The sequence below is a fragment of the Rhipicephalus microplus genome, chromosome 8, assembly GCF_043290135.1.
Source record: "Rhipicephalus microplus isolate Deutch F79 chromosome 8, USDA_Rmic, whole genome shotgun sequence".
NCBI lineage: Eukaryota > Metazoa > Arthropoda > Arachnida > Ixodida > Ixodidae > Rhipicephalus > Rhipicephalus microplus.
In genome coordinates, this window is record NC_134707.1 from 98,176,244 (window position 1) to 98,189,382 (window position 13,139).

The 13,139-nt window shown below is 44.0% G+C and overlaps 1 protein-coding gene across 1 annotated transcript; it reads left to right on the forward strand.

Moving 5' to 3' along the window:
- Positions 1-6,072: 6,072 nt before the first annotated feature.
- Positions 6,073-12,557, forward strand: LOC119185589 (E3 ubiquitin-protein ligase PDZRN3-B-like). The gene is made up of 2 exons (XM_037434556.2): positions 6,073-6,435; positions 11,945-12,557. The coding sequence occupies exons 1-2, from the start codon at positions 6,163-6,165 to the stop codon at positions 12,323-12,325; spliced, it is 654 nt and encodes a 217-aa protein (XP_037290453.2). The 5' UTR covers positions 6,073-6,162; the 3' UTR covers positions 12,326-12,557.
- The last annotated feature ends 582 nt before the right edge of the window (positions 12,558-13,139 follow it).

Below are 13,139 nucleotides of genomic sequence, written 5' to 3' on the forward strand. Positions count from 1 at the left end.
ACAAGAAGAAGAAACAAGAAAGAAATATACCACGACAAACGCTCAACCGCAAATGACAGAATAATCTTCAGTCATGTTAAAGACACGAGGTGTGAAGGTATGGACACAAGAGAGAATACCAAGACACCACAAATGCCGCAATCTTCCCTCTTGTTCACGGGTGTCCACATGCTGTCTCTTTAATTTATGTAAACTCACCAAGAAGCCAAGCTTCCCAATATTTGATATAAATGGTTCGTCTTTTTACGTCACAAGATCACAACATGATCATGACGAACGCATTATAATGGAGGGCTCCAGAAGTCCAGTACGTTCGCAAGTTAAACGCATTACTTTCACAACGTGTACTAACAAGCGAGCATGTTTGCCGGTCATTCAAAAACTGTGCCATTACTCAATCTTCGAACTGTGAATCACTCATTGAGTGGCGCTAACTGTAACTTGGGGGTTGACTGTAGTCCAGATGCCCACCTTGAACTTAAATTGCGTCTGGAGATGTTTTGGGGAGATTAAAGATCGTTATTTTGTTTTTGGCATTTTTGCAATAATTTAACGTTGAATGCTTAATCCAATGCCCTTTTTTTTTGCTGACCGAGCCAGGTCTGCAGACATCTACAGCGGCAAAAGGCCGTTATAGCAGTGAGCAATGACCCCATTGCCACCAACCGACTCCAGCAAAACAAAAATGGAACGACATTCTCAATGACAGAATGATGTAAAATCAGTAATAGTGTGGAAATACAAAAGAGTTCAAAATTTTGCTATCGCAAATTTTCGTACTTTTATAGTCTTAACTTTCCAGGTCGGCAATGATAAGTAGAGCTCACTTAGACTCATTCAAGAAATGTATTGTGCTGCGCTGATTTGGAGAAGGCTTCAGACAGGCACCTATCTGTACGGTACACTAATGCACGCATGTACTCTGGAAACTACAGGAAGAACTGTCAATACTGTCCAGACTCTGTAAACACCGTGTACCACATAATATAGCAAGTGTCCAAACAACATGAGTCTCCAGCCCATGGATGAACACCGCGTACGAGCAAATTCAGATGACCAGTGGGAGGCATTGCTGGCTTCGGTATACCCTGGGGACCAATTCCAGTTCGTGGGAAGCGCTCAAGCGTCGGCGGCTAGCCATGACTATACTCTGGGACAACTTTCAGTGGCATTGAAGGGAAGGCTACGTGGGCGGAGCTACAGCTCCTTTACTTCTCCGGGAAATATAGTCCGGTTTGGCTCGCGCTTCGCATAAAGGCTGCGTTCATGTTGTCCCACTGCACACAGTTTTATACGCCTGCTCACACAGCCGCTTGTGAGAGAAATTTGACACAAGTTTCTTAGGCGAGTCGTCTGAATAGCTGGAGGGCGACGCGCGCTCAGCTAAAGACGAAGACGCCATTTGGACTGTGAGGTGCACGCAAAACATGCTACGTTTTCAGGTGCGGCAAAACGCGAAGTGACTCTTCAGAAAGCAGCAACAAATAATAGTATCTCTTCGGCGCGTGCAGCGTCTTTTTATAAACAGCATTTAGCAGGAAATATTGTTGTTCTTTTTTCAATACTTTCACGCGGAAAAGACGGACTCATTCGTGGCCCCATTTTCTACAGCGGTGGCACATGCCCACTTTGGCTTCGTAGCCTTCCCTTCATTGCCACTGAAAAATGTCCCCGAGTATACGTGAAATGTGTAAGTCACCCGTCTTTGGGTGAAGAGAACGTGCGTCCACTCACAAAGAAAGTTTAATTCTCTCTGTGACTCTGAGTGCTCAATCAGGGTAAGACTCGAAACTTCTTCCTCAACCGGACTCACTCGGACACCAACTCGCTATACATACAAGTTAGCACGACTCACTCATACTTAAAACTTGACGTGAACATCAGTGATACGACTGACTTCGCTATCATAGATATTGATTTTTTTCATTATGATGGTATTGCTCCTCTATGCTTATATGTGTCATAATCGGTGCTCTGCGAGACACCTTTTGATCTTGTACCTTGAAATACGAGTTATCAATGGTTTCAGTCAAACTTCAATATTTTCCTGGAATACGCTACTCAAACGAGATACCTTATGGAGGTTTGCGTCGCACTATGCACAATTTTTATTTAAGAGCCTGCCTGTGTTTAGGTAAAAAATAAACAAAGTACAGTAGCTACAAATAGTAAAGAGGAAACCGGGCGGGGCAATCGCTCGCAAAGTATTTGCGCAACATAAATTTAGGCGCAACATAAATGATAGGCGCAACATAAATGGCGCAACATAAATGGCGATTTAGGCGCAACATAAATGATACTCCCCGAAAAAAAGTAAAATTCAGGCCTCTGATAATCCTGAGTGAATTTCCCTACCTATGCTTGACATCGAACACGTGTCCTGCGGTACATACAGCACACTTGCTTCAATTGTTACTGTACATCTTGGTTAGGCATGCTGTGAGTGCCTGTAGTGAAACACCATTTTGTTTTGCTGCTCATACTCGTAATTTTTGCTGTTTCGGAAAAGTCAAGATATGGCTGATCCAAAGCGCCCGAGTGACTAGCGTGTTTGACAAAGAACACTCACCGAAGCAGCAAAACAGCACCGCCATAATGGCGTCCCTATAGAAATACGTGGTAAGTATACTACCACTGCCCCTACGAGTCAACGCAGTGCGCGGCTAGCCACCATAACACGGCCGTGACAATTATGTCGGGAGTGATGACGCTGCCTCCACAAAAGTGAAAATGGCTGTCGTTCTGGACAGAGATGCCTGCGAACAGAGAGAAGATTAATGCTAGAAAAAGGAGAGAATCGTCAAGTCACAGTGAAAAAAATTCTCCATGAGCTCTCCATTCAACTCCGCCGTATTTTTTGTTTGAATGCACGTGTTTGCTCATGCTTGAGAGGTAAGTGCCTCCCGATCGTGAGCTGTCACATAAGCCTGGGAAACAGAACAACATGGTTCTCTCATCCACCACGGGTATACGGCATCTGTAGCCTCCGTGTCTTCCACGATTCCATCGTCCTGAAACCCACGTTAACTGGAGACACCGCCTTCGCTTGCACTGCAGCCAGCTTGAGAAATGTCATAATCGTTTACTTAATAGCCGGCATTGCTAGTGGTTATCGCCAACTAACAGTCTGTTTACTACTTAGGGTAAATCTAGTAGCCCATGGCATTGCGTTGCCGGCATCACTTCACATGTGCACAGATGTTTAAGGAGCTGACGAGAACCACATCGTCTGCTACGGCGCCACGCATTGGCCACATTCCACGGTATAGGGCACAAACTTGATCGTTACTGTGGGAAGGAGACAGATAATCTGTACAAAACATTGTGCAACGCCAACCTATAAGCATTCATTGGCGATCATTGGCAAGACTGAGTTTTTAGAAACGCTATTTCAAAGTACATTTGTTTACTCTTTCGAATCGCTCTGGTACTGAGTGCTTTGACATATATTCCTTCTTTTGTGCGTGCACTGCAATACGCTGTGACGCGTAACCCTGAAAGGTGTCCGCACCGTGTGTAGTATGAATGCCACGTTGAAGATGAAGGGTTCATTCTACAGCGACTGCCGTGCTGCTATGCGGGTTCAACACAATAAAACAAATGGGAGCTAATTTATGATTGCTTTCGGTTTAGATAACAAGCAGAACGTGCTTTTCCTTGATGACGTTTTATTACATTAGCGGTTGTTCATTGTTACCTTGACATTTTATGACATGGGTGGTTGTTCATGAGTAGTTGTTCACTTCATCAGCTAACTGGCACGAAAGAAAAAAGTACATTCAAAAAGTGTTACCAGCAGTGATTTATAAGCTGCCTTTAAAATGACAATACTTTTCAATTCTCAGGCATTGTAACTCTTACAACAGAAAATTATTATACGTCTTCACAAAATGGAAAGAAAAGAAAAAAAAGCGGATAAAGTTTATGTAAAAACAATTAGGTGGTGCTGTTTTGAAGGCTTCTACTACAGGTTATCTGTTTTAAAGTCGCGTAATGTTAGTTGTTATTCGGGTATATCCCTAAACCGGCTAAGATAATTCATTTTCAGCGCTCGCTGTTTTTAATTTCAAGTTTACCAATTTAACCTAATGAGGCTAAACTGTAGCGTCATTAGACCAAACTCTTATAGTTACTGCCCGGTCACAAAGGTAAACGGTATGACAGCAAACCAATACATTCCGGCACCGACACTTGTATTAGTCTTTATCGGGATATACAAGGACAAGAACTTTGCGCGTCACAAGTAGTCAGACGAGCCCAGTTGCAACGGCTTTACCGGCAAAAAAATGCCTCAAATTCTAGATAAATTTTTGTAGCGTGTGTGGCATGTATGCAATCTTCATCCTCTGCAGAGAAAAACTCGCTGTAAGCCCAAAGCGGAGCTCGCGGTAGCTCAGCATGCCACCACATTTTCGTACAGGGAAAGCCTGGTTGCGTCACCAGGCGTCACGAGGTTTTGATATGCGTAGTTATAAATTGCATTGCGTACAGCTGGAAACGAGATTTTCCGGCACGTACTTTGCAAGCGAACACCTGATGTATGGCACATTAAGAAACAGGCATGATATTCACAAAACCTAGGTGAAATGTTTCCACGAAATATGAAAGAGAGTGCTTATCTAAAGCTGAATAGTTCTCTCATAGCACGCACAAGATTCTACCAGTCAGACTGAGCTCTGTATCGCCAACGTTTTATCGGTTGCTAGGACAACTGCACCAACATGGAACTGTCAAAATTACAAGAATTTGGGGTGATTTGCAGTGATTTATATGCAACAACCAATGAATGTTCCTGAGAAAACAAGATAATTTACCATTTAACCGAGCAGCAAAATACGTTCATGCTTCATGCCTCTCTTCGTGTGTCCCTGTGGGCATGCGTTGCCTTCTTCGGTGTATTCATTATTTTGTACTTTGCTATCATTTCTCTAAACGCCACCTTAGGGAGGTTGTACATGAAGAGTGGCCTTACAGTGGCACAGTAGGTAACTGGTAGACGCCTATACCTAAAGAATTTTTCAAAATGTTTATGGACACGCAATTTCAGTGACAGAATGAGAGAGGCCCTTCCATTCAGTCGATCAAGGGTTAATAATGAAACAATGTGGATACGTTCGTAGTGCGACCGCTTGGAATGGCTTCTTGGAAGCAATACCCAGTACAGAAGCAAAGTGGTGGGATTGGGCGCAGGATATGTAAAGCCTTATGAAGTGAGCTACCAGAGAACTTGTTACAAACAATTATTGAATCAATTTGACGCCGAATGAGTGACAATCGGGATCATGCCTTCAGTAGTAATAGGCCTGCCTCAGCCATATTTCTCCGAAAGCCGTGCTGATGCACTCGCATTGATTGTACTTCAAAAAAAATCACGCCATTTCTCACTAATTTGTACCATGTCAAGCATGCGAAGAACTTCATGGTTGGAGTAAAAGTCTCGTTCACAATGGGCTCCTAGGCCGATGTAATGCGTCTTTGCAAGTGGAGTGCACAATGAATTCCCTGTAGTTTCTGTGTTGTTACTCGTCCCGAACTCTTGTCGGAACTTGCCCCGTGGGAGCACATGCGCGCATCACGGCTTAAGGGAAGCGTTAGGTAAATGGGCTGGAAAGCACCTACACCAGACGTCACGGGGTCATGACGTCGACGAAGGGAGCACACTCGATCTTCAGTTCAAACTGTGTATTCGGTCGAACTTGGAGCCAGTAAATGAAGGTCAGATTACAGCAAACACACGGACACTGATAGCGGTGAATAGAGCATCGTCCGACGATCAACTGACAAGCGGCGAAGCGCGGCGGCATTTTCACACGTGCGTTCGAATATTCTAGTGTTATTGCTAGTGGCCGCGTATCTTTCAGAATATTCTGTAATGTTCCCGAAGTGGGCGTGATTTTAACAAAACGATCTATTACAGTCATGAAGCTTCTCGAACACTGCAAGCTTGGTTCGCGCTGAGAATTACTCGCAGTGCAACGAGGCGATAACAAAACTTTCCTTTTTCAAACTCAGATAGTGGTTCGAACGATAACGAAGTAAGCGTAGCATTATCAGAAACAGAAGCCTCGACAACAGCCGAGTGAAGAAGCGCTGACAGCGTTTGGAGTTTACAAGACCGTTTTGGCCTTGGGTGGGCGCGCTGCCCTCTTCGTGGCTTTTCAAATGCAGAAGTACACACTATTCGGGTTTTCGCAGAAACTGGACTGGAGACCTCTGCGCTTTGCTGAGCCTATTCCAGCGTACCGAATATGCGACGCTTGTGGTTTGCTGCCCAGAACGACCATCTGCCTGCCCTGTCGACATGTACTGTGCGAAGCATGCTATGAACAGTGCTTGGATACCGACGCACACGAATGTCCCCTAGACGGTGAACAGGTTTCGGCTGAAGACGCTGATTTGAGAGACTTTCCTTTGGAGAATCTGCTCAGGCGTAAGGTAAGACTGAAGATCAAAAAAAATCTATTCCGTTTCAATATGGTGCAATTATGATCGCAATAGTTAGAAATAGATGTAAGATACAACGTGGCTGCACCTTGAGTAATGCCAATATTTCGCTATAAAAGAGGTGTAAGCATTCCACTCTGAACGTTACAGGTAAAAATAAAAGTGATTTCACCCACATTTAAATAAATCAAGCGGAACTCAGATACTGAAGTAGTTGCGTTTCTCGACTGTCACAGGACACGGCAGTCAGAGTTCGATGGAGCCAGTATGCTAGAAGTCTGAGTACTCTTCACGGCAATAAACAACAGATGCACAAATATGTGGATCCCTCCGCTATTCCGTGCCTCGTAGCCGTATTGTGGTTTTGACAGGTACAACTCCAGATAATATTATGGCGAAGCTGCCTAAAAAATATTCCTTGTAAGGTGATCGCAGCAAATTATCACCACCATAACGGATATGTGCAATTCCAAGGCTTTCAAGAAAACTAAAATTTTAAGCGGTTATGGACCACAAAAGGTTGCTCGATCTCACTATTCACCACTGGTCCACTAAAACAAAAAGAGGCCAAAGTTTGCGCCACAAATGGCTTTGAAGCGCTGGCAGAGGCCCAAATACCCCGAATGCGGGCAGAAAATTAATACAGTAAAATGTTTTCATTTCGAACTCAGTTAATTCAAACACACAGTTTACTCAAACTAACGCCCTTCTTCCGGCACAGCCCCGTGCATTTCAATAGAAGAAAAGTGCCGATAATATGAACGTTTCTGTATCAGAAAAGGATAATTCGAACTGTGTGCCCCTGGTATTGGTTTCTCTTCGCAGACACTGCCCGAAATGATTACGCAAATTACGCAATAATTTCACTTGTGCAAAAAAAATGGCAGATCCCACGTACCGGCGTAGTCGACGTTATGCGAAGTGGTCACATTGTCACCTTTCGAGGGAAGGTGACCATGTTGCAGTTTTTTTATTGAGCAACAAGTCTTCAAAAAGACGCTAAATACATGTACAGTTACTTCACACACTGACATATGTTGAAGAGTTGCAGATTTTTATAACTCTAGACGATAGCACTTGCGCAACGATGCCAACTAGAACATGCGTATTAGCAACACCAGAAGCTCATATGAAGCGCTCATGCTCGCGAACATGCTAGCCCTGGACACAGCTACATTAATCAAATTCAGCGCATGGTACCCAACTACAATTTACGTTAACCCAACGTGATGGCTGTATGAAAGGTGTACATATGCAATGTTTATGAAATTGGGTAGATATCACTGCAACCACTATTGACGCTTCACGAAGATTAGCGTTTATTAGAAAAGTACTTCCGAGACCTGGCGTAGTTCTGCTGTAGAATGCTTCATTGCCACGCCGAATGCTTTGGTTCGATTCTAGCTAGAACTCGTACATGTATTCTATGCCTTTGTTGGGTCGACGCTACCGATGTCGGAAATTTTCTTAACGCTAACGCGTTAAAATTGCCAGTATGTTCTCTTCGTTCCTGGGTAGCTAATGAGTGTCAATCACCTGTGGCAAATACCCACATACCAGCGGCACATACCTGCCCGTGGGTATGTCCCACTGCCTGGCAGGAAGTGATTGACGACGTATGCAATATATATATATATATATATATATATATATATATATACATATATATATATATATATATATATTATAAACGCAAGAAAGAAAAGTGTTTTATAAAAGACTCCAGCGCGCGGAATCGAACTTAGGACCTGTGAATTATGAGCGCGAGGCGTTAACTGAGTCACGGATGAGCACCTCCTTCAACGTTCAAACGGCAAGCTATTTAAATCTACCACTTACTGCTGGTAACGGGCATCTCAGGAGAACTATCTTGTTTTCAGCAATACTAGCAAGATGGCGCAATGAGCGTGCGTGGCCACATTGTCACGACGCGGCGACACACGCTCTTATTTTCTACATGTACTTGGCACCGCAGAGAGGAGGTTGGCGAGTGCTGACTCGCGCACCCCTTCGCGGTGGGAAGGATTGTACGTCTTGGCTGGCCTTTGGCTCTCATTGGAACGATTATGATGTAGTTACCAGGCGCACAAAAGTCACTGCAATTGTTGCACAGCCTGCGTTTGCGAAAAGAGTGCGCTTTTCAGACACAACGAAGTAAAAACTGAGAGGCTAATTCGCGTTAGTCTGCACCTGTGAGTGTGTTTTGTGCGTCATTTGTGCGTGAGAAACGCGGGGCATGTTTTGGTTTGCTTGCCTTTCTGCGCATGACCTTATGATACATTGTTAAAGCGTTCATTGATTCACCTTTGCTCAAAGTCGACAAATGTCAAAAAAAAATTCGGCAGATCCCAGGTACCTGGGAATTGACGTTATGCGAAGAATGCGGTGGGATGGTCACCGTGTTGCATTTTTTTGAAGAGCGACACGTCATGAAATAACGCTAAATATATGTAAAAATGTTGCACGCACAGACATATGTTGAAAAGTTGCAGATGTTTATATAACCAGTTTTTTTTAACTTGAGCAACGATGTCAACTGGAACATGTGTATTAGCAACATCAGAAGCTGACATGAAGCGCTGATACTCGTGAAGACGCTGGCCCTTGACACAGCGCATAACTCAACATCAGTGCATGGCAACTAACCACAATTGACGGTAAACTGTCGTGACGGCTTTATAAAAATAGTACATATGTAATGTCTGTAAAATTGGGTAGGCAGCATTGCAACCACTATTGACGTTTCAGGCAGATTAGCGTCTATTTGAAAAGTAGTTTTGAGACCTGGTGTAGCTCTTTGGTAGAATGCTTGACTGCCACGCAAAATGCTTGGGTTCGATTCCTCCTGGGACCCTCAAATTAATTGTTTGCATTATTGGGAGTCAACGCTGCCCATGTCAGCTTTTTCATAATCATCATCATCATCATCTTCAGCCTGACGGCGTCCACTGCAGGACAAAGGCCTCTCCGCTGTTCCGCCAGTTAACCCGGTCCTGTGCTTGCTTTGCTGCTGCCAATTTATGCCCACAAACTTCTTAATCTCATCTGGCCACCTGACCTTCTGTCTCCCCCTAACCCGCTTGCCTTCTCTGGGAATCCAGTTAGTTACCCTTAACGACCAGCGGTTATCCTGTCTATGCGCTACATGCCCGACCCATGTCCATTTCTTCTTCTTGATTTCAGCGATGATATCCCGAACCCCCGTTTGTTCCCAAATCCACTCTGCTCTCTTCTTGTCTCTTAAGGTTGCACCTACCATTTTTCTTTCCATTGCTCGCTGCGTCGTTCTCAATTTAAGCTGAACCCTCTTAGTAAGTCTCCAGGTTTCTGCTCCGTAGCTACGTACCGGCAAGATACAGCTGTTATATACCTTCCTCTCGAGGGATAGTGGCAATCTACCTGTGATATTTTGAGAGTGCTTGCCAAATGTGCTCCACCCCATTCTTATTCTTCTAGTTACTTCAAGCTCGTGGTTCGTCTCCGCGGTTATTACCTGCCCTAAGTAGACAGTCTTTTACAACTTGAAGTGAACTATTACCTATCTCGAAGCGCTGCTCTTTTCCGAGGTTGTTGTACATTACTTTTGTTTTCTGCAGATTAATTTTAAGACCCACCTTTCTGCTCTCCTTGCCTAACTCCGCAATCATGAGTTGCAATTCGTCCCCTGAGTTACTCAGCAATGCAATGTCATAGGCGATGCGCAGGTTACTAAGGTACTCTCCATTAACTCTTATCCCTAACTGTTCCCATTCTAGGCTTCTGAACACCTCCTGTAAGCACGCGGTAAATAGCATTGGCGAGATTGTGTCCCCCTGCCTTACACCCTTCTTGATTGGTATTCTGTTGGTTTCTTTATGAAGCTCTATGGTAGCAGTTGATCCCCTGTAAATTTCTTCCAGGATGTTTATAAATGCATCATCGACGCCCTGATTTCGAAGTGTCTGCATGACAGTTACTTCTACGGAATCATACCCCTTCTCCTAATCTATTAATTCTATGTATAGTGTTTGGTTATATTCTGATATGTGGGGTTTATCGTCCCAAAACCACCATATAATTATGAGAGACGCCGTAGTGGAGGGCTCCGGAAATTTAGACCACCTGGGGTTCTTTAACATGCACCTAAATCTGAGCACACGGGCCTCCTTCATATCCGCCTCCATCGGAAATGCAGCCGCCGCAGCCGGGATTCGATCCCGCGACCTGCGGGTCAGCAGCCGAGTACCTTAGCCACTAGACCACCACGGCGGGGCGGTTGTTTATATTCTGAGCACTTCTCTATTACCATATTGATAGTATGAATGTGGTCGATTCTCTTAATACTGAAACTTATTTTATGTCATCGTTGGGTGGACGCTATAGCGATGTCAGGTATTTCCTAACGCTCAAGCGTTAAAATTGTCCCTATGTGCTGTCGTCGTTCTGGGGTAGATACTAAGCATCAATCACCCACGGCACATACCCACATACCAGCGGCATATACGCGCCCATGGGTATGTGCCAGTATCTGGCGGTAAGTGTTTGACGACGTACGTCACAGGATTGGGACATTATTAATTTCATGACTAGCGCATCATATTCGTCAAACCAAGCTATAGTTTTGGTTCACGCCAAGTTAAGGGGGTGACCACTTGAGCATCGAAACTTAAGCGGCTAGATAGATAGATAGATAAGATAGATAGATAGATAGATAGATAGATAGATAGATAGATAGATAGATAGATAGATAGATAGATAGATAGATAGATAGATAGACTCAAAGTTGCCGAAATTTGCCAAGAAATGCTTGGCATTCAAAAAAATTTTCTGAATGATGGAAGCCAAATTTGCGAATCTCTCTAACAATATATACTAGTGCTTGTGAAACATCACGTGCTAAACTAATCCATTGGCTTCACAGGTGGTCGAATCAGCAGAGAACTGACACTTTTGTCCGGGAGAACAAGTAGGCATCCATGCTACGCATATCTTCAGGGTTCACAGAAGTGGAGCGCATGGTTTACAATTGTAGCAGTCGCTACAGAAACTTCGTACTGTTTTTTTACCAGTGGCCCCTCGAAAGCATTGTATTATGAAAAGGTTGCACCCTTGTTGCTAATATTGAAATATGTTTTCTCGAACTCAACCGGCGTGTGTTCTTCGTGCTTATTCCGTAATTACTGCCAGACACTAGAAAATAAAAAATGAAGTACTATGTTTCGCTCTTTAATGCATATATGCTTCTTCTGAAACGTAATAAACTTACTCAGTCAATACAGTCACAATTTGACACATGAAGTCGACCATTTCTGGACTTTCGATATAAAAATATATTTTAGACCTCATAGGTTCTGAGTTATATATAGTTTTAATTCACTGTTACTTAGCCAATACTGTATACATGAGAATAAAAAAAATAATCTGAGAGTTCTTTCTTTTATAACCCAACTAGTTTCACATATTTCTTTAAAATGTTTTAAGTTCTTTAGAGTTATTTGGTGCTGCATTTCATTTGTTGCAGGTGAAATGCTGGAACGAGGTCAACGGCTGCGGCGCACTCGTGAGTGCTTCGGATTTGCTGAAGCACTTTGATGAAGACTGCATGCATCACTCTACCCGCTGTCCAAAGTGTTCCGCTCTGATCCTGTGCATGAATGTGTGCGCGCATAGGAGAAACAACTGCAGCACACATGTTTTGCCCAACGAAGCTCTCCATCAGGAACAATCACAGAATTGCACTCCAGAAGCTGTGTTCACCGAGCTAAAGGTGGCATTGAAAGATGGTGTTAGGGAACTACGATCTGCTTTTGACCAGGCAGTGCGAGACAACACACCTTGCGATAGACCGAATGACTTCTCGCACATGGTCAATACACTCAGGGAGACTGTGATGGACACGTGAGAAAAGCAAACCCGGGCAGTTAGTGAAGCCAAGATCACCATTGTTAGAGAAGTCAGAGATGACTTGGCGGCACAAGGTAACCGACTTGACGAAGTTGCTCAACGCATAGGCACTCTAACTGAAAATTTCAAAGTCGTAGCAGCCAACGAAACAAAAAAGTGTTTGAATAAGCTAGACGAGATTATTGCTGAAGGCGAGCGACGACGTAGCAACGACGACAACCAGTCGAAAAGTGTCTTGCAAACTGTGAGCATTTTCGAGGCCATTCTTGATAAAGCATTGGAGCGTGCTACAGATGTCATTGTACAGAAGTGCAGAACAAACGGTTCACTATGCTCTGCGTCAAAAGTACCGGACAGCAAAATCGGCGAAAGCACATCCGATGTGAGAAGAGACCATCTACTTGCGCTAAACACACTGAGCATTACACACAACATGTTTTACGTCACAGGACTCGCAGCTTTGAAAGACAAGGCAATATCTTCACGTTGGAGCCTATATGAGAGCGATCCCGTCTACCTGTGTGGTTATCGCATTTCTCCAGGACTGTATCTGCAGAAAAATGAGAGCTCAGTGTCGGTGCACGCTCATGTGCGGCTGCTCAAGGGTGATGCTGACGAGTTCTTACAGTGGCCATTCTCTCACAGTCTGAAGCTCACTTTCGTACATTCATCTCCAGATAAAAACCGTGAGTTAATGATCAATCGTGGATGCGTTACCAAGGAATCCTTTGTCAGGCCAACTGAATCACATAATGAAGGGTTTTGTTGGTACACCTCATTGCCTCTGAAAGACCTTGAACGTGAAGGACACA

Bases quoted from the DNA above. Each gene is read 5' to 3' on its own strand.
- LOC119185589 (XM_037434556.2), top strand. From the start codon at position 6,163: ATGCAGAAGTACACACTATTCGGGTTTTCGCAGAAACTGGACTGGAGA. The intron at 6,436-11,944 runs GTAAGACTGAAG...CATTTGTTGCAG, and splicing joins AGAATCTGCTCAGGCGTAAG to GTGAAATGCTGGAACGAGGT.